This window comes from Manacus vitellinus, unplaced genomic scaffold (assembly GCF_001715985.3).
Source record: "Manacus vitellinus isolate BGI_N305 unplaced genomic scaffold, ASM171598v3 scaffold_92_pilon, whole genome shotgun sequence".
Taxonomy (NCBI): domain Eukaryota; kingdom Metazoa; phylum Chordata; class Aves; order Passeriformes; family Pipridae; genus Manacus; species Manacus vitellinus.
Window position 1 is genome coordinate 1,201,205 of NW_021940877.1, and position 26,879 is coordinate 1,228,083.

The 26,879-nt window shown below is 51.1% G+C and overlaps 5 protein-coding genes across 6 annotated transcripts in view; 2 read left to right on the forward strand and 3 right to left on the reverse strand.

Annotated features, from left to right (window-relative positions):
* The window catches only part of UBR4 (ubiquitin protein ligase E3 component n-recognin 4), a 78,960-nt gene extending 78,244 nt beyond the window's left edge, over positions 1-716 (reverse strand). The window contains exon 1 of the mRNA XM_029965242.1: positions 674-716. The gene's annotated coding sequence lies outside the window, so the exon portion shown is untranslated. The remainder of the gene's footprint in view (positions 1-673) is intronic.
* Positions 717-1,906: 1,190 nt separating this feature from the next.
* Positions 1,907-13,221, reverse strand: EMC1 (ER membrane protein complex subunit 1). The gene is made up of 25 exons (XM_018086328.2): positions 13,183-13,221; positions 12,934-13,097; positions 12,704-12,828; positions 12,411-12,476; positions 12,198-12,291; positions 11,478-11,606; positions 11,217-11,343; positions 10,715-10,864; positions 10,239-10,406; positions 9,837-9,908; positions 9,350-9,409; positions 8,987-9,109; positions 8,677-8,773; positions 7,904-8,020; positions 7,560-7,568; positions 6,898-7,097; positions 6,503-6,652; positions 5,990-6,151; positions 5,599-5,718; positions 5,241-5,378; positions 4,623-4,796; positions 4,260-4,470; positions 3,672-3,756; positions 3,014-3,143; positions 1,907-2,669 (listed from the first exon to the last, which is right to left on the reverse strand). The coding sequence occupies exons 1-25, from the start codon at positions 13,219-13,221 to the stop codon at positions 2,490-2,492; spliced, it is 3,090 nt and encodes a 1,029-aa protein (XP_017941817.2). The 3' UTR covers positions 1,907-2,489.
* MRTO4 (MRT4 homolog, ribosome maturation factor) lies at positions 13,185-15,584 on the forward strand. 2 transcript variants are annotated; one of them, XM_008927289.3, is made up of 8 exons: positions 13,185-13,247; positions 13,386-13,444; positions 13,523-13,626; positions 13,712-13,793; positions 14,029-14,096; positions 14,443-14,594; positions 15,011-15,087; positions 15,270-15,584. In XM_008927289.3, exons 1-8 carry the CDS (start codon positions 13,220-13,222, stop codon positions 15,414-15,416), a joined length of 717 nt encoding a protein of 238 aa, XP_008925537.1. In that variant the 5' UTR covers positions 13,185-13,219; the 3' UTR covers positions 15,417-15,584. The 2 variants fall into 2 exon arrangements, with proteins under 2 accessions (XP_008925537.1, XP_017941791.1); XM_018086302.2 differs by having other exon boundaries at positions 15,183-15,301.
* Positions 15,585-16,153: 569 nt separating this feature from the next.
* On the reverse strand, positions 16,154-20,141 carry AKR7A2 (aldo-keto reductase family 7 member A2). Its single transcript, XM_008927302.3, is given in 8 exon segments — positions 16,154-16,472; positions 16,987-17,116; positions 17,417-17,516; positions 17,612-17,708; positions 18,285-18,389; positions 18,899-19,086; positions 19,905-20,078; positions 20,081-20,141. Coding segments are annotated over 8 exon segments (1,002 nt in total). The 5' UTR covers positions 20,127-20,141; the 3' UTR covers positions 16,154-16,310.
* Positions 20,124-25,759, forward strand: SLC66A1 (solute carrier family 66 member 1). Its single transcript, XM_008927288.4, has 8 exons — positions 20,124-20,501; positions 21,082-21,281; positions 21,846-21,975; positions 22,486-22,573; positions 23,571-23,722; positions 24,507-24,599; positions 24,955-25,140; positions 25,449-25,759. The coding sequence occupies exons 2-8, from the start codon at positions 21,112-21,114 to the stop codon at positions 25,545-25,547; spliced, it is 918 nt and encodes a 305-aa protein (XP_008925536.2). The 5' UTR covers positions 20,124-20,501; positions 21,082-21,111; the 3' UTR covers positions 25,548-25,759.
* The last annotated feature ends 1,120 nt before the right edge of the window (positions 25,760-26,879 follow it).

The following is a 26,879-nucleotide window of genomic DNA, read 5'->3' on the forward strand; positions in this document are numbered from 1 at the left end:
ACAGTGTTTATTTTATGTTTCCCAACAACTTACTGTGGCCAGTGTTATCCGCTCCAGTATGCCACTGGAGCGCTGTGGCATTCGCACCTCCTATTTTAGGTCGTAAAATAAGCTATAAGTTGAATTAAACGGCTGCAGTGGGTACTCATGCTCGGAGTCCAACGCTTCTGGTTAAGAAAAGGCAGACCTGATTTGGTTCTGCTTTATTTCTCCTTAAAATATGTGAAGTATTGCAGTGGCAGAGACGTAGAGGGAAGTCGGTGCTCAGCCCCTGGTCCCCTCAGGACCCAGGTGAGACAACACCTCCCCCGGCACCGCCGGACAGACCGTGACACGCCCGGACAAAGGCAAAGCCACAAGACCAGTCCCGAAGGCTCTGGGCGGGCGCCTGCCCGCAGTGCTGCGGCCGGACGGGCACCCCCAGCCCGTTACGGGGCCTGAGGGCACAGCCGGGAGCTCCGGGCAGCGGGGGAGCGGGAACGGCGCTCGGGGCTCCCGGGCAGCGCAGCCCCGCCGCTTTCCCCTGCCGGCACTGGTCACACACACCGAGCACCGGGTACCGATGCCGGGTACCGAGCACCAAATACCGAGCGGGACCCGCCTCAGCCGCTCCCGCACACCCAAGCGCTGCCCCCCTGAGGGGAAGGCAGCCCGAGCGCGTGGCCCCCCTCACCTCTCAATGACCGAGGCGAGCAGCTGCGGCAGTCCTTCATGTCGAAAGCGAGTAGGAACGCGGAGAGGCAAGCGGCCGCACGGCCACGTCCCAGCCGGGCCCGGCCGCGGCCCCGCGCCGCCCGCCGCATCTTGGGCTGCGCTGGCCGGGGCTGCGCTGGGCCGAGGGCCGCCGCCGGGCAGCGCCCCTGCCGGCGGGGGCGACCGATCAACGTCGCCGCCCCATTGGCCCAAGACGTGGGCGCGTGCGCACTGCGTGAGTCAGCAAGTTTGGCGCGCGGCGCGTGCGCCGTGAGGAAGAAAGGCGGGAGGAGGGGGGAACGCATGCGCTGTGAGCGCGCCACTCCCCCCGCCGGCTCCCTCGGACGGGGGGAGTTGGAGGGGACCAAAAACCGGTCACATAGCCCCCAGAAAAGCACCGAAATGGCCCAAACCCACTTAAATGGCAAAACCCCCCAAGAGCTAAAAGCCACTCAACCCCAAAACCCCCACTCAAATGGCCAAAAAAACCAATAGCCCAAACCCACTTAAATAGCCCCCAAAACCACTTAAATGGTAAAAAACCCTAATAGCCAAAACCCACTCACATAGCCTCAAAAAAGACTTAAGGGAAAAAAACCCCTCAGTTAAATAGCAAAAAAAAAATTTCACTAACCCCAAACCCACTAAAATAGAAAACCCCCCCACTTAAATAGCCCTCCAAAAACCTAAATAGCCCCAAAAACACCTAAATGCGCCCCAAGAAACACTTTAATAGCTCCAAAAAAACCCCACTTAAATAGCCCTCCAAAACACCCAAGTAGGTCCCGAGACACTACTTACATGGCAAAAAGAACCCCACTTAAATAGCCATAAAACCCAGTTAAATAGACCCAAACCCCACTAAAATAGCCCCACAAAAAACACCTAAATAGTTCCCCAACCCACTTAAGTAGCCCAAAACCCCTCACTTAAACGGCCCCAAACCCACTTCAGTATCCCCAAAACCGCATTCCCAGCCCAAGGGCAGCCTCTGCTCCGCAGCCCCCGGATTTCCTGAGGCTCTGCAGCTGCACAGGGGCCAGATGGGACACAGCCTCTCACAGGGGAACAACTCTGCCAATCTTGATTATAACACTTCAAACCCACGGAGTTGAGCCGTGATCAGAGGGAAACACTGTGAGGTTCCTCACCCTGGACCACAACACCTTCATCTCATGTTGTACAGAAATCCAGGAAAATGTAAAACACATGGGAAGGAGCTGCCGTTACCATCATAATAAATAAAGAACATGGAGAGATTTTACATTCCAATTCCTCCCACAGCTCTGCAATGGCATCAGTGACTCCATGAGGCTGTTTCCCACCAACACCCACCCAATTTCTAAACATTTTATTTAAATAACCCAAGGTCTCCTCCTTGCATCAGGAGCTCACACATTTCCAGTCCAGCTCTCAAAGTACAGCTGCCAACACCCCTCGCCCCTCCCCTCTGCCATATGTGGGGCACAGTTGGCGCTGAGGAAGAGCCAGGGATGGAGAGGACACGTGTCCTTAGTATTCTCTTCACCAACATCAGGGAGGCAATGTGATTTTAGGGCTTTATGGGAGGTTTGGGACTTTCTTTTTCAGTCAGAGCAGATGATGTCTCTTCCATTTCTCCTCAGGACACAGGTGGGCTGTGTTTTGTTACACCAGCAGCTTTTCCTCACAAATATCTCCCAGCAAGATGGAATATTGATGTTTGCATCCATCAGGTGAGCTGGGATCCCAAGAGAGCCCAGCAGTGGATCCCCAGACAGTCCCACCCCAGCTGCCTTCTCCAGGCCCACCTTCCCTCAGCGCCAGGCCCGGTTGAGCAGCTTCACCTGGGCCAGTCTCTTGGTGATCATGGTGGCAAAGACCAGCCCAAAGAGGACACTGCTGATCAACACGTAGTCATAGTCGTCCTTCAGGACATCAAACTGCTTCGAGGGGTACACACGGGTCTGGAAGATGTCCAGGCCATAGACAACAACCTGCAGGGGGGACAGGAGAAGCTGGTGACACAGCTTTGAGCATAAAAAGTCAAAAATTATTCACTAGGGGTTATAGTTCTAAATAGCCCCCAAACCCCACTTAAATAGCAAAAAACCCCAGTTGCACAGTCAAAAAAAAAAAAAAGCACTTATACAGCAAAAAGACTCACTTAAATAGTCCCAAAAAATCGTGTTCCAGATTAAAAGAAGGAATGTTTAAGCTGTGAGCAGCCACATTATTGGAATTACAGAGCTCCCAGCCACAGGCTGTGGTATCGTGCCTGTGGATCAGGATTTCCTCCCAAATTCCACGGATCCGCACTGGGTCTGCACCCTGCACTCACCAGACAGGTGGACTCGAGGCCGGAGGGGGCTGTGTAAATCCCCCTCATGCGGGATATGGTCTGGTTGTAGTTGATGAACCTCTCGGCGTGGATCTGCACGTCAGGGGAGTATGGGATCAAGTTCTCCTCCCTGAAAGGCAGTTAAAGCCCAATGACATCCCAATAAAACAGCACACTGTCATCAGTGTTTCCTACTCTGATTATCTCAAGCTGATCTGAAACAGCAAATTTGGAAGCTTTTCCCTGTGCAGATTCATTTTTGCAGCAGGATGAAAATCAAACCTATCAGCTGGGTCAGGCTAAACTGCTGCTGCTTCCTTCCAGGCTTCTAAAGTTTTAAAAATAAGTGTAATTCTAAAAAATCTAGTTACTCTGACTGCTCTTTTTTCTAAGACTGTAGACAACAGGCTGATTTACTAATGACTGACCTGCTGCATTACAAACACATCCCATCATCACAGACTGGGAACAGAACTACAGAATCCTTTCATTTGGAAAAGACATCTAAAATCATCGACTTGAAGAAACCTCCCTTCATTCCATGCAAAAACTGCCCTGACTCCATTCAGGACAGGTTGTTCCACTTCACACTTCCGTTTTCCAAAATCCATCCCTCCTCACAGCTGCCCAGCAAGAGGGCTTATCACACCTTCCTTACCTGCTCTGTTCCGTCGGGATCTCTGGGCGCCGAGGATCCAGAAGAGCCTTTGGAAGCGACAGGATAGCCCCAGAGGGAAGCCCAACTGTGCATTAAAAGAAAAGCATCTTAAAAATCACAGAATCACAGAATTGTTGGTGTTGGAAGGGACCTCTGGAGATCCCCCAGTCCAACCCCACTGCCAAGGCAGGATCACCTGGAGCAGGCAACACAGGAACGTGTTCAGGTGGGTTTGGAATGTCTCCAGACAGGGAGACTCCACACCCTCCCTGGGCAGCTGTTCCAGTGCTCTGCCACCCACAGCATGAAGTTCTTCCTCATGTTGAGATGAAACTTCACGTGTTTTAGTTTATGGCCATCACTCCTCACGCTGTCACTGGGCACCATTGGAAAGAGTCTGGCACCCTTCTCTGACACCCCATGGCCATTTCTGACAGCATTTTCCAACATTAACACTCTCTTGGGTGCTTATCCTTGCACTTGCAGGAGTCCAGGACAACCCACAGGCCTGATTCTTTGGCAGCAAACTGCATTCTGCTTGGATTTCAGTGCTACTTGAAACCCACCGAGCAGAGAGCAGGCACTTACTGAGCAAGTGGCGACTGGTGATGCCCCGCTCGGTGATTGTGGCCTCCATGGCACTGATGGCAGAAGGGAAGATGTAGGATTGCTGGAGAACCTGGGGCAGGATGGGGCGGTCCAGGGAGCTGAAGGCTGTGGCGTTGTACTGCTCTGTCCCCTCGTAGAGCTCCAGCACAGTGAACTCATTCCTACGGGCCTTCGTGTTCCAGTACTGGTACTGGAACGAGGAGATGTTTAGGAATACGAGGCAAGCAATAATACAGAAGGAGTAGGAGATCACAGAGAATGCAGAAGGCTTTTTGACCATACAGGTTCAGGAACTGCCCCAACCTCCCAAATGTAAGGAACTAGACGAGACTAAACTCTTACCACCACCCAGTTCTCTGAGTGAACCATGTGGACGGGTCCCTTGGCTTTCTTCTGCACTGAGGAGTGGATGATCCTGCCTGTGACCCCATCAATCAGGTAGATCCCGATGAACGTGCGCTCGTGGTGTGTGTCTGTGCTCTCCGTCACCACAGCGAGCAGGTTTGGGTTCAGGGACTACAGAAAAACAAAAGACAATGGAGATCCAGCCCCACTTTAGTGCCACAGACACCTCATTCCTGCATTTCATCTGGCACTAGGCAGGTTTGGGTTCAGGGACTAGAAAAAAAGAAAAGAGATCCCCTTTTAGTGCCACGAGCTCCTCGTTTCTGCATTTCATCTGGCACTGAGCTTATCATAAGCAAATTATCTCATTAGCTCAAGTCACCCGAACAAATCAAGCAGTTATTTTTCCAATATCAGATGTTTGACTGACTTAATTGCTGCATGAAAATGTGTTAGAGTAGAAATCTCCACCAAAATTTGCATCTTCTGCAGAGGGTTATGGGAAAAACTGGCACCACAAGGCAGCTAATCTCAAAGTAGTGCCCAGGAATGATACTGAGATGTTCCCGTGGGATAACGCATCCACAGAAAGTCAACCCAAAGCTGGAACAGCACCTTGTAGAGGACGCTGCGGTCGCCCATCACACGGCCCTGGGAGTGCACGTGCTCGTTGGACCTCTTCCCTTTGACAGCCACAATCCTCTGCACCTCTGGGGGGATCACCACCTCCCAGCTCTCCTCTGTGGTCAGGTCCTGCAAGGAAAAAGCAGCTAGGAGGTTTGATCCTGTCCTCAACAAAACACCACCTCCACCAACAAGATGCAGCTTTCTCTGCTTTTGCATTTTAAAAGTTTCTTCGGCACATGATGAGGCTGAATGTTCCTGGTCTAAGCAAAACTCCACAAATCAGACAAAGAAATCTACCGTTATCCGGGAAAGTGGCATCACTTGGACTGCAACGAATCTTCCCTACCTTTTTCAGCCTGAATCCAGAAAGTTTTCCCTGCTCAGCATCAACTAGATAAAAATAGATAGAATGGGCTATTTCTTCTAACTGGCGAAGGACGTTTTTAGTGGCCGGGAAAGCTATAACCTGGAAAAGAAGGATTGAAACACAGGTTAAAAACCAACTGACACAGAAAGAAAAAAACAAACAAAAAAACCCCAAAACAACAACAACAAAACAAATGAACTAGAAAGATTATTTCAAACATGTTTATCAGGATAAGGTCTGTCTTACCAGAATAACTTCATAGTTTTGTGTGAAATGAGACCCAATGGCATTTGTTTTCATCTTGCTCCAAAAGGGAGGGGGATAATTAACCAGAACATGAAGAAAACTGCATCCAGGCAAAGCCATTTACCTTGTACTCATCATCAATTAGAAGCAGGACTTTGGCATAGTCTTGATCCATAATTGGCAGAAGCAGAGTCTGGAGAATTGGACGTTTCAGAACAGGGGGAGCTACTTGGCTTCTCTTCCCAAAGATGGGGTTAAAGACATACAGAAAGCTCATTTTGGTTTCCTAAAAGACAAATAAAAGGCAAAATCTTTTCTAAGGGAGAAAAAAGAGGTGTTTTTCTAACTATTGCTTGCTAGTGTTGGACTATTCATAGCCAGGGTTCAGCTATTCCACCCTGAAAAGATTCTGTGTGGACACAAATATTCTCTATCCCACATGTGTCTTATAAAAACTATGACTACTCTTAAGTTTTTCAGGCTTGTGTGTCTTCTTCCCTACAGGTCTCTCTCTCCTTCCATACCCACATCAGTGATAGTCAGATTATACCCAAAAATATGGTTTTTCCTGCTCTTTACAAAGACACATTTCCAGACTAAGCCAGCTCAGGGGACCGGGCCAGGGAAGGGGCCTCACCTTGTCCTTCACAAGCAGAGTGCACTGTGGAGGGTGTGGGAAATGGGCTGTTGTCCTTTGCACCATCAGCTTGAAGGAGGAGCCTGGTCTCACATTCCTGAGGTATTGCTTCCACAGGATGGTGCCAGAACTGCTTTCAATGCCAAAGAGCTGATCACAGAGACACAGGAAAGCCAAAGTTTAGGAAAACACACCTCTCACATTCAAACACTGCATCTTCCTTTGTCATATCCCAAAGAAAGAAGAGTCTTAGTCCCTCTTTAAAGGTATCACAAAACATCCTGTGCATCCTCTCATGACATTCTGTCCAAACCTGGCTAAAAACAGGGCTGGAAATTCAGAGCTGAGACTCTTTGCTACAGTCTAGAAAGAGATTCCTCCCCTGACTTCCTCACCTTTCCTGAGGCAGTGACCATCACCATCATTTTCTGGAGGTTGAATTCATCTCTGGCCAAATTGTCAATGTTAATCTCATTTTTAATCTGGCTTCGGGGTTTCCTGGCATCGTAGAACATCTTCCAGAGGTGAGCAGTCCAGGCTTGCAGCAGGATGAGCTGGGAGGACAGTCTCTTCAGAAACATCCCCAGCAAACCGTCTGCAAATGACACCAACAGTGACGAGAACAGGGAAAACACGTCCCACCCCATGACTGAAATTATGATGTCGGCCAGTACAAGAAATGCTGCCATGCACCAACCTTTGCCTCCCACTCTGGAATAACAGTTATAGTTATCATTTAATGACAGACTCTGGCACTCACAAACCTTTGCCTGCTTCACACTCATTCCAAAATATGTCTGTATCAACTGAAAGCAAACCTTCATGCAGAGAATTTTGTATTCTTTCTCGCTGTGCCCACCCACCTCCAAGGTCTGCATCTCCCTCTGCACTCAATAAGTAAAATACTTCATTCTACCAGATAAGGGTTTATATTTAGTTCCTTGAAATAAACACCAGACCAACTCTGTTTCAGCCCTGAGGAGAGCAAGCAGAGGAGACCAGTGGCACCAGGAAGCACTAGGCAGGAGCAGAGCACACTGCATGCAGGCTGGGTTACCTTGAATGGCTGCATCCAGGACAGCAAGGAAAGACAAAACAAAGCAAAAAACAGGCTATTGGAAACAAATCTTCCAGAAAGAGTCAAAGGAAACATTTAGGAGAGATGGTCAAAATCCCTCCTACCTCTGCTGACTGGTTTTTCAACGTAACAATATAATATACTCGTGTCATCTGCATTTGACATTGCACTTCAAAAGTTTAGACAGAAAAGGGTTTATTTCTGCTCATTTTAATTGCCATCAGTAGAGATCTGAATTCATCTCTCAGCTCGGAGTGCACAGAAATAAATACATTTATTCAGGAAGAAAAACAAACTCACAAAGGCCTTTCTGTTAAACTCACCTGCTTTTTTTCCAAATTCCCCCTCCAGCTCAGCCTGTGCCCCTGTCAGAGGTAGATCCACCATCTCCAGGCTTACCACCTCTGCTAGTGACTCCTCTCTACTCCACACAACTTTTCCTGGAAAAAAATTAGTAGAATATTGGAAAAATCAACTTAATACTTGGGAATAAGACTATGTTCCAGTGGACCCTTCAAATGCAAATCCCTTCTTATGAAATGCAAAACAGCGTATATCTATCTAATATAACTAAATTAACTATTTCATAAAAGACAAATACTTTATGCAACTGGAGCCACTTCCGAGAAGAAAACCACAAGATCAATAAAAGCAATGTGGTGTTTTAAAAGGGATTCGTTAAGTCTGTTTAAAATAAGAGATTCAACAGTGTGAACTCCTAGACTCCTTTAAAACCTCAGAAAATTTGTGTCACTGATATGGACTTTTAACCCTTTCTGACAATTAATATTTTTGCCATGAGGATCTTTTCTGCAAAACTTTGAGGAATCTCTACACCCGGACTTAGATTTTCATCCTACAAAAAGTTTTGAAATCTGTAGAAAGCCCCTGAAACTCAAAGGCTCTGCCTACACAAAGAACACGGCAGAACTCTTTGCTCAGGTGAAAGAGTCTCCTGTGTCTTCTATGGGACTCAGAAAAGTTATATTAATTTTGCCGGTGTCCAAGGAAAGTAATGATAAAATAAGAATCCTTTAGGATTTGGAATTTTCTTCTGGCCACCGTTACAGGTGGAGGAAGCTGTTTGTGCATTTACCTGGTTGCTGGAGGAAAATGAGCATGTGGTCTTCTGTTTGCACCAAGGCTCGATAGCCCACGGAGTCATCCTTCTTCAGGAAAACTTGGATGTATAGCTGGGAAAAGAAGAGCAAGGAAAACAGGTTTATGATCACACCACCTAAGAGAAAAGAGAACTCAGGTGAAACAAGAGCAACAGTGGGATAGTGTAAACCCCAAAATGCTCTTTCCCATTGCCTGAAGGGTTCTCCCCATCCTGCCAAATCAGGGAAGGGAGGGCACTGCAGGTCTGAGCAACCATAGGACTGAAATAACCCCTCCCTCCTCACCTGCTGTGGTTTGGCACCTCCTTTCTCCAGGCTAAAGGTAATCGTGGTATCCAACAGCCTTTGTCCAGTTTCAACCAGGTAGAGATTTATATTGTAGGTTTGGTTGGAGCACGTTAAGGAATCCTGGAACAGCAGGCAGAAATCAGAAGTTGCACACATACCACACCAAAATCTGCACCAGGATTCCACATTCAGCAAGGACTGTGGCTTCAAAACATTTTTAGGTTCTATATAAGAACAGTTGCAAAACAGCAGCTTCTAAAAAGCTGGTGTAACACCTCTGTCATTCCGTTCCTGCACACAAAGGAAAAAAAGGGACTAACAAGAACTCCCACTGCTCCTGGGAACAAGAGCACCTCATACCTGCCTCCAGGCTTCCTCCAGAGTACTTCCAGCATGAAGGCCATCAGCACTTCCAGGTTTCTGAAATGAGAATGAGAAGAGATGTAACATGGCTGCAGACACCAGTAAGACTATAAAAAATTAGGTTTTTGAGTGCCTGACAAGTCTCAGTTTGACTGTGAAATCAGGCAGGAAACAGTTCTCCTCTATTATATACTATCTTTCATTAACCTACGTTTGATATCCCCAAGAACTGAAATTCTCTATGGATCAGTAAATCCAATTCCAAGGTCACATGCCCACCTTACATAATGCTGAAACAGGACACCACCTTCCACTAAGCCAGACCCAGCCTGAGCTGGACACAATCAAGCCTTAATTGCATTTCCACCGAAGCTCATCAAACCCTCCTCTTCCCCAGGGGACTCCCCATCCCCGAGCCTGTGAAACACTCCCAGAGCACATCCCTAGAGCTGTGCTGGTTCCAGAGAACAGGAACTGTGTTTACCAGTTCACTCCTGCATGTCAGGACAGCAGCCACTGTCTTCTCCCCGGTGGTTGCAAAGCTCACCAGAGCTGCCTGGAAAGAAAAAAATAGCAGGAAATCACTAAAAACAAAACCCCAAGAAAACCCCAAAGCCCACCAAAAACTGCTTGTGAAGTAAATAAAGCCAAAGTGGAATTAAAAACAAATAATCTTTCACAGCCAAATTTTGAATTTTATAGTTTCCCCCAATAAAAAAAAAAGTAAGACTATTTCTCATAAACATGGGAACAGTTGATCTGCCACAGGTTTTTTAAATATTATGCCCAGTTACTGAGATTTTCAAAACCTGCCAGCTGGCCTAAGAGTTCTGAAGGATTTTAAGCTGCAGTTGGCCCTCTGGCTGGGTACATTTGTGCCGGGTACCTGCTGGAAGTCCCGGAGGTGGCTGAGCAGCCCGTGCTTGTACTGCAGCAGGGAGAAGTGGCTGGGAGAGAGCTGCAGGAAGAACTGGGTCCGGGAAGCACTGGTGACACTGGGTTGAGTGGCCAAGATCCTGGCCTGGAAGTCATCTGTAAACTCCAGCTCCAGGGACTGCAAGGGAGACAAGCACACGTGCTACTGAGACCAACACCTTCCTCCTCTCAGCAGCAATGCAGCCACATGGAGAGATTCCCTGGGTCAGGATCAATAAAGCAGGAGCAGGGAGGCTGAGGCTCCCATTGGAGCAAAGCTTTGAAGACATCAATCCAGAAGGAATGATTAGACAGACATAAGCTTTCTCACCCTTCCCTCAATTTATGAATCATGACCCGCCAAACCTCTTAAGTCATTCCACAGTTCACTCACAGGCTGGGTGAGGCACCAAACCAGCTAGGCAAGGAATAACATACAATTCTCACCTGCAGGGGAATCTGCTTCATCTCATGCTCTGTCTCCAGAGAGCAGACGTGGAGCGAGTGCGTGTCCGTGTCCACACACACCAGCACAGCCTCCCCCACCACACCACAGGTGTGCTCCAGGCTCTGCAGCCACGGGGCTGCCACTCTCACCTGCACAACCACAGACATCAAGGTGTCAGCACAGTCAAATCTTCAAGGTACCAATATGGACACAGCCAAGAATTCAAGTCAGAAATATTTTTCCCCAGGACTGGGAGACACTATCTGTCAGCCTGAGGTTTATGAGATAACCTTGACTAACAGGTGCCACTCTAATTCGGTTTGGCTTTCAGGACATTCAGCCATGAAATCCATGTTCTGGCCTGCAGGCAGTGCCTCAGTGGAAGGAAAGTTTCTCTGCACCACAACCATCGAATCCTCTACCTACCACAGCACAGCCTGTGGGTTGGAAGCACATTTGTTAACACCAAACCCAGTATTTGAATCCACAGTTGAGCACTACCTGTTTTGTAATTTCTCCATCCTCTGCACTGAATGTCAAGATGTTCAGGTGGCTCTGGGAAACGATTCCAAGCACGTGGATCACTCCAGTCCCGTGGGAATACAGCAACTGGTACTGAGTGCTCTCACTGTGAGAGAGGCAGCAACCATGAAGCATCACCTTCTCACATTGCTCTTTTCAGAGGTTTTCAGAAGCACGAGGCAGAAGCAGCACCCTTCCCTCTGCCAGGAGCTCCCACCACTCCTTCAAACGTGTTCCCACCTTTCTGGCAAGTGTTCCACCCACTTCTGGTGCCCGTTGGACAGGTAGTGCAGAGACAGGGCCGTCTTCTTCAGCACTGCCACGTATTTCACTGTATCCTGGAGCCCCACCAGAGCAGCTGCCTGGAAACTGAGCAAAGCCAACCAACAAGAAATTAGGGAATTCCTATTTTACCCTCTAGGAGGGTCTGGAGCAGCAGAAGCGGCTGAGGGAGCTGGGGGGGGCTCAGTCTGGAGAAAAGGAGGCTCAGGGGGGATCTTCTGGCTCTGCAACTCCCTGACAGGAGGGGGGAGCCAAGGGGGGGGTTGGGCTCGGCTCCCAGGGAACAAGCTGTGCCAAGGGAGGGTCAGGTCAGACAGCAGGAGGAATTTCTCCATGGTGGTCAGACCTTGAAAAGGGCTGCCCAGGGAGGTGGTAGAGTCTCCACCCCTGGAAGTGTCCAAGGAAGGACTGGCCGTGGCACTGAGTGCTCTGGGCTGGGGACAAGGTGGGCATCAGGCACGGGGGGGGGGTTCCATGCGCTGGGAGGGCTTTTCCAACCTCAGTGATCCTGGTGCAAGGTCAGGCATTCATAAATAATTCACCCAAAACTTATTCTTGAAATTTTATCTCTAACTAATCTTCCTCTACAGTGCAAGTCCAGAGAAGATCCATAACCCCTTCCTTCCTTCCCAGCCCAGCAATACAAGGAGAGAAGCCAGTGCAGCCAGGAAATCCTACCTGCCAGTGTCCAGGGACGTCTCCCAGTTCAGTCCCCCGATGTTGGTCTCCCAGGAGCGCAGGATTCGCCCTCCGTTGGACACACTAACGGCATCTGCCCGGGGAAACACGGAGCAACAAAGCCACGAGCTGTGCAGCTCCAGCCTGTGCTCTCGCACGCGGCTGAGCTCCCACAGTCCCGGAGCAATCCCAGCCCCGGCACGTGCCCCTTACCCTGCCCATGGATCAGCATCGCATCGATCGTCCCTTCCGCGGTTCCCTTGTCCACGTGGCGCCACACTGGGGAGACACAGCCCAGCGAGAACAAGATTAGCCCCCCCCAAAGGCATTTCTTCCTATTATTTTTAAGTTCATACAGAGCACAGTCTGCCTGCCCTAAGCCACAGCTCTGACCCGTCGGCTGCCCCTTCCCTGCCTGACAAGGCACAGTCGGCAGCGTTCACCTTTCAGGAGTAAAACCCAGTACGATTTGATCGACCCGTCAGCCCCGAATCGGCCGCACTCACGGATTTCGCCGCTCCGGGAGTTCAGGGCGGCCACCACGTTCTCCTCGGTGGCCACGACGAGCTTCTTCGAGCCCTGTGAGGCCTCCAAGGAGGCGAATTTGAGCTTCCCCACGTACTGCTGCCTCCTAGGGAGGGAAGAGAGCGACACTGACACGGGACTCGGGCCGGGAGGGGCGCGGGGCCTGCCCGCGGGAAGGGGGACGCGGCGCGGCGGGACCCCCGGCGCTCACCAGTCGAACTTGCCCACTTGGTCCTCGTAGACGGCGGCGGCCAAAGGCAGGAGGAGCGGCAGGAGCAGTCCCAAGAAGAGCAGCACACCAGCGGCCCGCAGCGCGTCATCAAGCGGCCCCGGCGCCCGGGGGGCCTCGGAGCGCCGCGGGCGCCCGGCCACCGCCTGCGCGAGAAAGGGCGGCGGCGCCGTGGGCGTTCGCGCAGGCGAAGCGAGCGAGACAGAAGGATCAAGATCCTGGCGCTCCCGCAGCCGCGCGCCGCGGGGGGCTCGAGCACGGCGGAACCATGCCCAGGTCCCGGCGGGACCGAAAGGGTGAGAGCGGGGCCGGCCTTCAGTCCCTTTTCCATTCCCTTCCCGATCCTCATCCCCTTCCCATGCCTGTGTCAGTGCCCATCCTCGTGCCCGCTCCCTTCCCCATCCCACTCTAACGCACTTCTTTGCTCTCCGCAGTCTCCCTGACGCGGACGCCCCGGAAGGGGCTGGAGGCCAAGCAGGCGCTGATCACCGAGGTGAGTGGGGCCCTGTCCCTGTCCCCTTCTCCCCTTTCCTCCGTCCCAGTCCCTGTCCCGGTAACGTCTCCCCCGCAGCTCCGCCGCTGTGTGGACACCTACAAGTACATCTTCGTGTTCTCCGTGGCCAACATGAGAAACAACAAGCTCAAGGACGTCCGGAACGCCTGGAAGCACAGCAGGTTGGGGCGCCGAAGGGGCTGGAAAGGGGGGAATTCCCAAGGGGTGTGAGCTCCCGGGGCTGACATCCCCCTCCTTTTGCTCCAGGATCTTCTTCGGCAAGAACAAGGTGATGATGGTGGCGCTGGGGCGGGCGCCGAGCAGTGAGTACAAGGAGAACCTGCACAAGGTGGGCACTGGGGGTTTCCTGGGTGTCCTAAAGCTTCACCCGCCTTACCTCACACCATGGAATAACAATCCCAGGACACCAGAGGTCCTCGGGCACCGTTTTGGGCGTGTTTTAATTGAATCCATCTGTGTCCTGACACAAAGGGTTGGTTGTTACCAGAGCTTTTGCAGCTGTACAGGACTGCAGGTGGGTCCCTGGTGCTGCTTGATCCCTATGGATGCTCCTTCTCTTCCAGGTCAGCAAACACCTGAGAGGGGAGGTTGGGCTCCTCTTCACCAACCGCACTAGGGATGAGGTGGATGAGTAAGTACTGTCTGGTACAGCCCTGTTCCCATATAACCACTGCACTCCCTGATGCTCCCTTAAAGCAGGGATGGTCTCATGGGGGTTTCCACTCATTTTTCTCAGCCATCCCTCTGACAGCAAGGAATCGTGGAATGGTTTGGGTTGGAAGGGACCTTAAATCTCACCCAGTCCCAACCCCATCCATGAGCAGGGACACTTTCCACTAGCCCAGGTTGCTCCAAGCCCTGCCCAACCTGGCCTTGGACTCTTCCAGGGAAGGGGCAGCCACAGCTTCTCTGGGCAACACAGGAACTTAGGGCAGGCTGTAGCCAGAGGAGGCTGAAGGTCTTGTTGCCTGTCCCAGGTGGTTCTCCAAGTTCCGAGAGGTGGACTTTGCCCGCGCCGGGAACAAGGCACCGTACGGGGTGAGCCTGGACACAGGGCCCTTGGAGCAGTTCCCACATTCCATGGAGCCGCAGCTCCGGCAGCTGGGATTGCCCACGGCGCTGAAGAAAGGTACTGGGGCAGCTGGGAAGGGCAGCCTCGTGTCTGTCTGAGCAGGGAAGATATCAGAAGCAGAATGTTAAATGGAATTTAGATCTGCAGAAATCCCACGGATGTTCTCCTCATTGGGATGAGGCTAGAACTCCTTATGTCCTTCTTGTGCTGTTCTTCCCAAACTCATGTCAAAGGATGAGTCAAAGAACAAGCTTTCTCCAAAACACTGTCCTTTTCCAGTGGGAACAGCTGGGATTGACCCATTCAGAAACCAGACGGGGGTTTTTTTTGAGCTGACCCAGCTCCTTGAGGTGCACTAACATTGCGTGGAAAGCTCCAAAGGGTGGTGTTGGCGGGAGTCCTGGCTCTTCACCCCACATTTCAGGGGGTTACCCAGTACCTGGGAGCCTGTTGAAGAGGTTTTGTTCCTGCAGGGGTGGTGACACTGCTCTCAGATTATGAAGTCTGCAAGGAAGGGGATGTTCTCACCCCGGAACAGGCCCGTGTCCTGGTGAGTAACACAACAGCCCCGTTTCCTGATACAAAATAATTCATTAATGCAACCCCTGAAACTCAGCAGCAATTATTTTGGCTCCTGCTCTGCAGCACTTCCCACCTGGAAGTGGTCTGGACTGTTTTGCTAAGCTGGACACAGAGACGGTAAAGCAGGAACACATTTGTGTCCTCTCCTAGAAACTCTTCGGTTATGAGATGGCAGAGTTTAAAGTCACCATCAAATTCGTGTGGAATTCTGAGACAGGAGACTTCCAGAAGCTTGTTGGAGACACAGCAGAGGAAGAGGAAGAGGAGGATAATGATGATGACAGCAACGAGGACTAGCAGTGTGGACACCAGGCAGTTCTATTCTATTTTAGAGACAAAAAGAGGAGGATGTTTCCCTCACCTGTCTGCAGCTGGACAAGGATGATCAGCTCAAATGTGCTCTTTGTAAAAAATGATCTAACTATGCTTTTTTTATATATATATAAATCTGTATACAAAACTTCAGATGGTTGTTGCTGCTGCCTGTTCCTGTTTGTGTATCCCAGGATCTGAGAAAATTCCACCTCAAATGTGAAAACCGGGCAGAAAGGGTGTAAAGTTAATACAACTTCAATGTAGCACAGTGGGGAAAATGCCAAGAGTTTGTTATTCTGACATAGAAGAAGATAATTTAGCTCATCCCTGGAATTTTGCCCTCTCCCTGAAAGAGTACAAGACCAGGCTGGATGGAGCTCTGAGCAACCTGGGCTAGTGGGAGGTGTCCCTGCTCATGGCAGGGACTGTGATGAGATGAGCTTTAAGGTCCCTTCCAACCCAAACCAATCTGGGATTCTATGATCCCAAGTCCCCAAGTGCTGCCAGCCAGGTTACAGGTACAGGTCAGAGATGGGAGCTGTGTTAGAAAGAGGTTTTATTCTTGTACGTAATTATTTAAGATTTCACGTTAAAGCAGAACTGGGGCTTTCACCCCATTAATCACTTTCCTGATTAACTGCAGCTTTAATTAAGGTGCTCTGGGGACCTGGAGGGCTGGGAGGGAGGAATGACCAAGGCACAGCCCAGCACAACAGCAGTTGTGGATCCTACAAAGCTTCATTAATTCAGGAGAAATCTCAACCCATTTGCTCATGGCTCAAAGGGCAGGGTGGGCAGTACCTCTCCAGTGCTTCCAGAGCCCTGTGCTCTGTTCTCCACCCCCACGCTGCCGGTGTTCCGTCCCTGCTCCAATCCCTAACGGAAGTAGTTGGGGCAGTCGTGGGCATTCATGTTCCAGGCTGCATCAAATGCCTCCACCACGGCTGGGAGCAGGGGACCCTCCTCGCTGTAGTTAAGGTTCTGCTCTAGCTGCTCCATGTTGGACATCCCGATGATCACTGCATCTCCAAGAGAACCCTGGGAAGAGATATGAGGTGCTGCTGATCCCAAAAGAAACCTGGTTCACCCCTCAAGGATTTAGACAACTGACACTACAAAGTTCTGGTCAGAAAGCCAGGACATCTCCAAGTCATGCCAACTCCTCAAAAGCTGCCAAATCCTACTTAATGATGGGCTACAGGAACATGTGGAGGAGATGGGGAATATAACCATTAGTTTCCTAGTCCAAGGAAGAGCAAGTGCTCTCCTTGCACAGAAGCTGAGTGGGCGGGAAGCCAAGACCCCACTAATTAGGACTTAAAATCTTCCCCTTCTTCCAATCCTAAGCACAGAGGATACCACGGGGGACACAGAGCTGACTTGCTCGAGCAGTCCGGCAGAGTCCACACAGCGATATTCACTTTGGAACACTGCAACTCCACGGGATGTGCAGATTAAAGGATAACTACACTGAAATGTAGTTACACTGTCTGTGTGCACAGCCCTGGCAGCACTGCCCAGACTGTTGGTTATGGCCAGGTTGAGCTCTCACCTGCAGTTTGGAGTGGTTGTAGAGCCAGCGCAGTGCAGCTGAGGCCAGGCTGGGTGGGTTGGAGCCATAAGCCTCTTTCAGAGCCTTTTCCACTAGGGCAATTCCCTCAAAATTGTGTTTTTTCCAGTACCTGGATGAAAAGAAATCACTCTTATTGCCCTTGAGACCTCTAGTGAGTGGTACATCTATATTCTAACCAAAAGGAAGCTTCATACAACTCCTTATAGCCTCTGAGGACTTCTGCAATCTCCCCTGCAAGTTGTAGGGAAGCTGAGCATAAAAACCACCCTGCAAAAGCTCAATCACATGCCATGGCCCCAACCATGTGTGCTGATGCAATCCCTGCACAAGCTTTGGCCAATTTTGCTTCCTCTCAGCTGATGATTAGTGTGTTTTTAATGCATTCCTTGTCTGTCAGCTCAAAACATACCTGTCCCTGTAGGCCTGAGCCCAGTCGTTCCCAAAAAATCTCCCAGCAGGCTGGTGCGTGTCTTTGTCCTCGTACTTGTACTTGCCAGTCAGGAGCCCTCCTGCAAAGGGCAGCAGCAGGTTTAGGGCTGGGCTAAATGGGCAGCCCCCATTTCCCAGGGTTTTGTCCCAAAGTCTGGCCTTGTACCCCCCGTACCTGCCAGGGGGTTGTAGGCGTAGAACCGCAGCCCAAAGTGCCTCAGGCAGGGGAAGAGCTCAGCCTCCACCTGGCGCGTGGTCGCGTTGTACATACCCTGCACCAAGGGGGGGACACAGCTTCAAACACCAGCTCAGGGCAGAGCACCAGCCTCTTCCCACCCTTCCCTGACAAGACTTAACCAGAAGAGAGCCTTCAGGTCACACAAGGTGATGATTTGCTTAGGAACAGACTCGCTGAAGGATTGCAAATAATGCAAAAATTTAAGTTTCACAGTAGGGGAGTCACTGACTCCAACAACGAACACACACTCAGGTGTTCCTGAGCAGCGACCTCGCTCAGCTTCCCAATCATGTGTGTCCAGAAAGGACATGAAAAGGGTGCTCAGGCACCGGAAGGGGCTGCTCAGGAAGGTGGTGGAGTCCCCATCCCTGGAGGTGTCCAAGGAAGGACTGGCCGTGGCACTCAGTGCTCTGGGCTGGGGGACAAGGTGGAGATCAGGCACAGGGTGGATTCGATGACCTTGAGGGTCTTTTCCAACCTCAGTGATTCTGACTTCTCAGACTAACTGCAGCAGATTCCTTCTCTGTTTATATCTGGCACACTAGAGGTTGGTCCGAGATCTGGGAACCCCAAATCCCAGGTATTTCCCCACAGCAATACCACCCCTCACCTGGTACACAGTTGGCATCACCCAGTTGTTGTACTTGCAGATGGTGCAGATTTCTGCCACCTCCCATGCTGCATAGTTTGACAGACCAAGTTCTTTAAACTTTCCCTGCAGAGGAATAAAAGAGAATTCAGTTCCAGTGTTTAAAAGTTCATTTGGACCCAGACAGTGCAAGATGCATACAGTGAAAAGGAGTCACCAAATTTTAGTCCAGAGTGCTCACTACTCTCCACCTTTCCCAAGAGACTATAAAGACCTGACAAAAATATTTCTCATTTTCTGCTTATTTGGATTTCACACTCTCTAATTTAAATGGCATAGTTAGATTAATGCAATTCAGGAATTCTTCACCCATTACCAGCACTAATCCTAATCCAGTCAGTTAACAGGGCTGGAAGCAAAGTTCAGATGTTCTACGGCTTCCAAGAGCTTTTGGGGACAAAGTGCACCAAGTGAGCACCCAACAGAGCGGCAGCTGCTCTGCTCTGCCCTGGGCTCTGTCTCCTCTTCTGAGTGTTGTACAAATCTAGTGCTGCAGTGGGCACAACACTGGTTTAAAAAAAAGTGGTGGGAAGGAGGGAATCAAGGATTGTCCAGGCTTGGACTCTCCACTTTACTTCTTTGTGCAGCTCGTTGCAGGCGCGCAGCGTCTCCTCCACGGGAGTCCCGTGGTCAGGAGCGTGGAGGTAGAAGAGCTCCACGCTTGTCCTCTTCAGCCTCTCCAGGGATGTGTCCAGCTGGGAGCGCACACTCTCTGGCTTCAGCGTCTTCCCATCCCAGGGGTTGGCCTTGGTGGCCACTTCCACTGGCAGAGAAAGAAGGAATGAGCAAGGAATTTCAACCTTCGGGAGGAAAACAGGGATAAGGGGCATAACCAAGCGTTTGAGGTGTTTCAGGGAAGGTCCCTCTCCTCGGGAACCACCTCAGCCTGGCAGGGGAAACTCTTCCCCAGATGATTGGGTGTCTGCCCTGGAGAGGGAAGGGCTTCTCAAGGTCTGGGGGTCAGCACTAAGGCCTCCCCTCAGGCCTGGCATCAGCCTGGCAGGGAAAACTCTTATCCTAAGGGAATGGTCCTGGGAGAAGTCCCTTTTCCTCAAGGAGGGAGTCAGCCTAGCAGGGAAAACCCCTCTCCTCAAAGAATGGACTCTGAGGAAGGTCCTTGTCCTCAGAGACAGAGTCAGCCTGGCAGTCAGCCCTGCCTTCTCCTCAGGCAATGGGCCCCGGGGAAGTCCCTTCCCTCGGGGAGTCCCTTCTCCTCAGGGAACTGGCCCAGGGGAAATCCTCCTCAGGGACAACGTCAGCCTGGCAGGAGGAATAAGTCCCGAGGCAAGTTCCTTTTGCTTAGGGAGTCCATTCGCCTCAGGGAAGACGCTCCTCCTTAGGGAAAAGGCCCAGGGCAGTCCTTTGTCCTCAGGGACAGTGTCAGCCTGACAGGGAAGACCTCCCTCCTCAGGGCACGAGTCTCGAGGTAAGTCCCTTCTCCTCAAAGACGATGTAAGTCTGGCAGAGAAAACCCTTCTCCTCAGGAAAGACCGCTGACTTCAGGTAACGAACCCCGAGGAAGCCCCTTCCCCTCAGGGAAGCCCCTTCCCCTCAGGACAGCCCCCATTCCCCGCGCCGTACCGGGCTCGGTGCCTCCCGCCAGCAGCGCACCCAGGATGCGCTCGGACTCTCCGCCCGCGTACATGAAGGCAGTGTCAAGGAGGCGGTAGCGGCGACGCAGAAAGGCGCGGAGCAGCTCCGCGCTCGCCTCGGGCCCTGCCCGCCGGCCCATCTCCATCGTGCCCAGCACCACGCGGGCCGCGCTCCGCCCGCCGCCATGGCCGCCATCGCCCGCACCGCCATTGCGCGTGCCGGGGCACGGACCCGCCGAGCGCGGCCGGACCCGCCGGTTTGGCCGAAAAACAGCGAGTTTGGGCAAAAACCCACCGGGTTTGTCAGAAACCAGGCTCGGGAACAAACGCGTCTGTGGAAAAGCAGCACGTTTGTGAAAAAAAAAAAACAAACAACACGTTGCGGATTTCACGGAAAAGCTGCGGATCTTGGGGGAAAAGATTCCGGCAACTTCCTGGCAGAGCCGCCGGTGCCGGGCAGGAACGGCCGAGAGAACTCGGCGGGTCCGTGAGGGGGAGCGGGGGGCACAGACAGACTTCCCAGCTTCCAAAGAGAGCGACTTTCCGAGGAAAAATAAAGTCAAGTGGCGAACGGCGTCGGTGGGAGGTGAGTGCCGGTGCTGCGGGGACACGTCGGGCTGGACTTCGGCTGCTTCTCTTGTATTTCCTTTTTTGCCTTCTTCTTTTTATCCCCCCTCTTCTTCTTTCTCCTCTTTCCCCTCCTTTTTTCCTTCATCTTTTTTTTTTGTTTATTTTTTCTTATTTTTGTCCTTTTTTTACTTCTTTTTTCTTCTTTCTTTTCTTTCCCCCCCCCTTTTTCTTCTTTTCCTTTTCCTTTTTCTTCCTTTTTTCTTCATTTTTTTCACTCCTTTTTTTCTCTTTTATTTTCTTCTATTTTCTTATTTCCTTTTCTTTTTCTTCTTTTTTTTATTTTCCTTTTTTTTCCCCCCATTTTATTTCTTCTTCTTTTATTTCTTCTCTTTCTCCTTTGAGGCCAAACCCTGCTAGGCCAACAACCTTCCCACTCCTCTCATCCCTGATGCAAAATTAAGGCCAATAAAGGTGTATTATCCACTAATGATTCTTTTTCCCAACACGAGCAGGTTTCCAGCTGCATCCAGAGGAGCCCCAGTCGTGTGCCTCATCCAGATCTATTTTTCTCCAGCATAATTAATTTTTTCCCCCAGTTCCCTGCTGGACACTGACATTCCTGGGCCATGGCTGCGCGGCGCTGGAGGGGTGTCCCGTTTGGGAATCTCTCCGAGTGTCCCAACGGCTCCCGCTGGATCCTGGACGTGTTCCACGAGTGTGCCCAGGACAGCCGGGACGTCTCCAGCATTATCCTGGGGCTGGTCTCCATCTTCTGCTTCGCAGCCGCCTCCTTCCCGTGAGTATCATCCCAAATCCTAGCCCAGCCTTTTCCATGGGCAGCAAAAGTCAACCTTCAAGCACCAGGTGCCTGAATTATTCAATCTACCCATCAAAAGCAATCAGGGCTTGGGAAGTTTAGGAGCGGGAGGAGAGGAGTAGGCGGCACAGCCCCAAAGCCTTGGTGGTTGCTATATTGTTGTTGCTGAGCTTAGCAGCTCGAATATCCCATGTAAGCCAACTGCAGTGTGCTCAGGGCAGGTCATACATGTGCCTGGAATGTTTCCAGGAACACTGAGCTTCTTGAAGTGCTGAGACAAGTGTGGCAGAGGGGGATGTGGGGAGTCAGGCTCCAGCTGGATTATTTTGTAACCAGAGGGGAGCATCCTGCAACTGAGGCTTCTCCTCACTCCCTCCTGCTGCAGCATGAGACACAGGGCTTGAGCCCAACAAGCACCAGTGGGTCTCAGGAGTTCTGACTGGGACCAGTTTGCAGGGGGGCACAGGGAGCCCTGGGGATGGTTCCCAGGTAGTGCTGAACCAGTCAGGGGCAATGTTTGTGTCTCTGCCCAATTCTCTGCAGGCAGTTTTACCAAGCCTGCAAAACAGGCATCATGGACCGGGCTCTCTCCATATATTTCCTGCTGGGATGGCTGGGAGGAGACCTCCTAAACCTCATCGGCTCCTTCCTGGCTGATCAGCTGCCCCTGCAGGTACCAAACCCCTGGGGCTGGGCTGGCTCCCAGACACCCCGAACTCCAGGGAGGAGGGATGGGCTGGGAGCTGCTTAATCCAGTCCTGGGAACCAGAGACCCAAACAACCCAGGATGCTCCCTTCTTCCCTCCTCGGGTTGTTCCCTTCTCCCATCAGGGACGTTCTCTCTTTCCTCCCTGGGGTTGCTCCCTTCTTCCCCCTGGGGTTACTCCCTTCTCTCTCCTCAAGGTTGCTCCCTCTTTTACCCTCAAGGATGCTCCCTGCTTCCCTCCAGAATTGCTCCCTTCTCCCTGCCTAGGGTTGTTTCCTTCTTCTCCCATGGGGTTGTTCCCTCCTTCCCCTCTGGGGTTACTCCCTTCTCTCCCAGGGATGTTCCCTTTTTCACCCCCTGGGATTGTTCCCTCTTTTCCCCTCGGGGATGCTCCCCTCTCTCCCAGGGCTGTTGTCCCCCCCATCCCAGCCACCCCCTGGCCCTCCCTGCAGGTGTCCCCATGTCCCCTCCCCGCAGGTTTACACGGCCGTTTACTACGTGCTGGCCGACCTGGTGATGCTTTCGCTCTACTGCTACTACAGGGTGAAGAACAGGGGTGCAAGATGTGAGTTGGGGCACGAGGGGGGGCTTGTCCTTGTCTGTGGAGGGGAGGGAATCCCCAGGGAGATTCCAGGGGCAGAGATGCTTTGCAGATACAGCTATTAGATGGTTGCTGGAGTTTTTAACTTGGATAATTTGAACCCCCAGGAAAGCCAAAGCCAACAAATAGCTACAGGCTGTGCCTGGGGCTTCTGCAGACCCTGCAAACCTCCCCATGGTGTCCAGGCTGAAAATAACTCCCCTGTGAGTCGCACTGGGTACAGAAATAAATTCTTTACCCACAGGGAGGTGATGACTCCACCTCAGAGCTGGAAACTACAGAACTCCTGACGCAGGCCAGGGCTGCAAGGGAAAGGGGGAAGTTTTCTGATTGTCTTGGGGTCAGAACTCCAGCACTGACATGGTGGGGAAGTTCCTCCCTGTTTGACTGGAGTGAAAAGGGAACCTTATCAGTTCTTGAAAGGTTCAAACAGCCAGAGAAAACAGAGTAAATCCATTTTTCAGCATTGCAGCTTTGTGAACTCCAAACAGGTACCTTGGGACCAGGATGACTTTAACTTATTAAAGACACATAAACTTATTAAACCAATTGATATTTAGCCTATCAACTACATAGTTTTGTTATGCTGGAGAGTCTGTTTATTGAATATAATTACTGAATAATAATAAATTAATAATAATAAATAAGCTGAAGCAGGGCTTGCTCTGACAGGGATTTGAGTGTGGCTGTTGTGAGTTAAGACAGTGAAATCTTCTAGAGGGGATGATTTTTAAGAGCCTAAACCCAAAGAAACCGAGATAGGAGCAGTTTCCTGCCTGATAATGTACGAATTGGCCACATCACTGGAGATAAATCACCCACAGCCATGTCCCTGTCCCTCAGTGCTGCAGAGATAAGGCACAGCTTGGAGGTTCTTTACCCTGAGAGGGTCCTGGCACCCCCGAGGCTGTTGGGGGTTGATGGGATTCTCCCTAACCAGGCTCTCCTTGACTCCCTGCAGTCACCGCCCCAATCAATGCAGCCTTTGTGTTCCTCTCCATGGGAACAGTGTCAGCCCTGTCCCTCCTGGGCAGCGGCACCTCGGCAGAGGGTCCAGGGACCTTTCAAGGGAGGTCGCTGCTGTCAGTTCACATGGATGATCCTGGATCAAAGGTGAGCCAATTCCTAAATCTGGGTTGATGGGATACAGAAGATCTGGGTGGGCATGTCCTGCTGGATGGTGTGATCCCACACAGTAGTCCCAAAAAATACCTTGTACCCCACCACATATTTTGGGGTTGGGGGCTTCTCTGTTCCTGTTTCAGGAGCAAATTGTTCTCCAGAGTGTTACAGTCTCGGAAGGTGACACTGGAAAGAGGCCTTAAAAGATTGCTCCAAAATTCAGGGATAGTCTGCTGCAGGATTTCAGACATTTCAAGGCCTGCTCAAGATTCAGCAGCATTTACGACATCTCTGTTTGTGAATAGATATTATTTCAGGGAGCTGCATAGGATGGACATTCTCTAAAAAATGTGATATTTAAACCACGTTCATTCACATTAAACCACAGCCATAAAGAGTGACTGTTTTCAGGAAATTTGAGAGACTTTCCCCCTTTTATTCTTTTTTCCAGTTATGCACATATATACATAATTGAAAAGCCAGCCAGCAAGCAAGTGTAGCAAAGTAACTCAATTGGCTTCAGTAAAAGGAGGTTTGCAGAAGAGTTTTGCACTGGCAATAGTGAAGGACCTCTCCAAACAATGAAAATAAACCCAATTCCCATTATAAGAGTTTGAACTAGACTACATATTTTCCTATAGTAAAATGAAATATAATTATCAGTTATAATTAACACAGGACCTATCAGATGAGGGAGAGCTGGGGAGATCAGAGGCTGGGTTTGGGGGCCACGGTGTGAATGCTGAGCTGCTCCTGGCTCCCCCTTTCCTTGCAGCCTTTCACTAGGAGTGAGATCATTGGATTCACCATCGGCTCCGTGTCCTCCGTGCTGTACCTGTGCTCCCGACTGCCCCAGATCTACACCAACGTGAGTGCCCGGCCCTGGGCACCCCCTGGGCCCTGACCAAGGGGGTTGCTGGGATCTTCTTTCTCCTCTTTGCTCAGAAGTCCCAGGACTGTGTCTCTGATGATTTCATAAGGGACTATTTTTCTGTATTTCTGGTCCAAAACCCAATTTATTTTTCTCCCTTCCCTTTAACCTACCAATATTTCGAGGGTGTGGCTTTCATTTTGTCTTATTTACAAGTAAAAGGGGAAGTAAAGGGCTCTTGGCATTGAGTCACCACCTTTTTTCTTCTCTTTTTTCGGGGAGAGGATGATTAATACCACTTTATTTAGGAGAGCTGCACCCAAGCTGCTCTTCTTGTGCCCGCTATTCCCAGTACAAGAGGAAATCCACCACTGGGATCTCCTACTCCCTCTTTGCCCTGGTGATGTTGGGGAACTCTCTCTATGGCCTCAGTGTCCTCCTGAAGAACCCTGAGCCAGGCCAAGGTGAAGGTGACTATGTCCTGCACCACCTGCCCTGGCTGGTGGGCAGCCTGGGGGTCCTATCTCTCGACGTAGTTGTATCCTTCCCCTGCCAAAACTTCCCTCTGGAATCGCACCCCACTGGTAAGACTTTGCAGGGAGTGATCCTGCCCTGGAACAGGCAGGGTTAGGCAGGAGAAGGGTGGGTTGACGCTACTCAGGGATTGCTCACCCAAGTGCAGGTGAGTAATTTGTGGTGTTGCAACAGCTGAAATGCTTCAACCCTTTGTTTGCATTGCCCTGTTTCCACCTCTGCTGGCACAAACACCCTTTGTGGAGGTGGTGAGACCCAGTTTAGGACACAGATCCTCCCTTGTGTGCGTGAAGAGCCTTAACCTCTCCTCAGATCTCCTTCCAGTTCCTTGCCTATCGGAAGGGAAGAGCCAGTACCCACGAGGAGAGGGATGCTCTTCTTGGAGAGCAGGGTGACAGCCTGGAGAGCTGACCAAGGGACCTGCCTGGAGCGAGAGGAGGAGGATGCAGATGAAGAAAGTGCTTAAACACCGGGCAAACCAGCCCCCCCCGGTGGCTCTTGGGAGAAGAGGACCTGAGCCAGTGGGTGACTTGTGCTGCAACAACAGTGGCAGAGGATGCTGCTGTTTGAACTTGTGCCTCTTTGATACCAATACTATTGGGATAAAAGGGAATTATTTGATACCTCAGTTGCTCTTTCCTGCTCTGATGCCCCACAGCTGAGCCTGGGCACTGCTGCGTCTCTCAAGGGAGATCTGGAGCTTCCTTGGTGCTGGCAAACATGGGAGGAGCCTGAGTGGGGAGGGGACAGGGATGACGGACCTGCCACAGACACAGCAGCACTGTGGGCCTCACAACTCCACCCCTGAGCTTCTGGAAGACACACAGTGCCTGGATCCAAGGAGCAGCACAACCAAAGTGTTCGTTCCTTGGACACCTATTTTAATTAGCACAGCTATAAACCACGTCCTTCCCCACGTGCCTCCTTTGGTTTCATTTTGCCAGTTTACCTGGCAGCTCCTGCCTCTTTCTTAAAGACTTTCACAGTCCCAGTTCTCTGACTTCTCACTTTTTTGCCTCACCCATGTTTTAATTACATGGAGTCCTTAGGGAAGTTGCTCTCTCTGTTACCCAGCAGAAGAGCTGCCTCTCTGCTTCCTCTGCTTTTCAGTCCTGCCCTCTCTTGTTGATGAATTTATCCCCAACTTGATGAGTTTATCCCCAACACTGATGAATTTATGCCCCTCTTGGGGCCCTGCACATCAGTACAGTGGCTCCCTGATCACAGAGGGACTGGAACCAGGGGTGGTTTGGGAAAAGCCGTGTCCCCGGGAGAAGAGCACGGAGGTGGAGCCACACAATGGATCAGCCCAGCACTCCAGGTTCCCTCCCGTGTGCTGAGCTAGGGATGAGCAGCTCAGTCTCACCAGGAAAGCAAGAGGAAAACCAAACAAAGCCTGTAAGGCCTTCAGGAAAAACTAACACAGCTTGTCCTTGTGAGAACAAGAGCTGTCCTTTCCCTGCAATCACTATCAGCTCTTCCTTTTGCTTCCCTTTTCCCCTCTGATACCCAGTGTTGTACTCTACTATCATTAATTTATGATTCCTCTGCCAGGCCCATGACATTTGTCTTTCCCAGGAAGTTGCCCTCCTTGCTTGTTTATCCTCACAGTGAGGACTCCCAAGCCACAGCTCCTCAATTACACAGCTCAGCCTGGAAACAGGAGTCAAAGTCCTCAGTACCCAATCGACCTGCACCAGCAGGTCAATTAAAGCACAAGCTGGGCCAGTATTTGGGACTGAC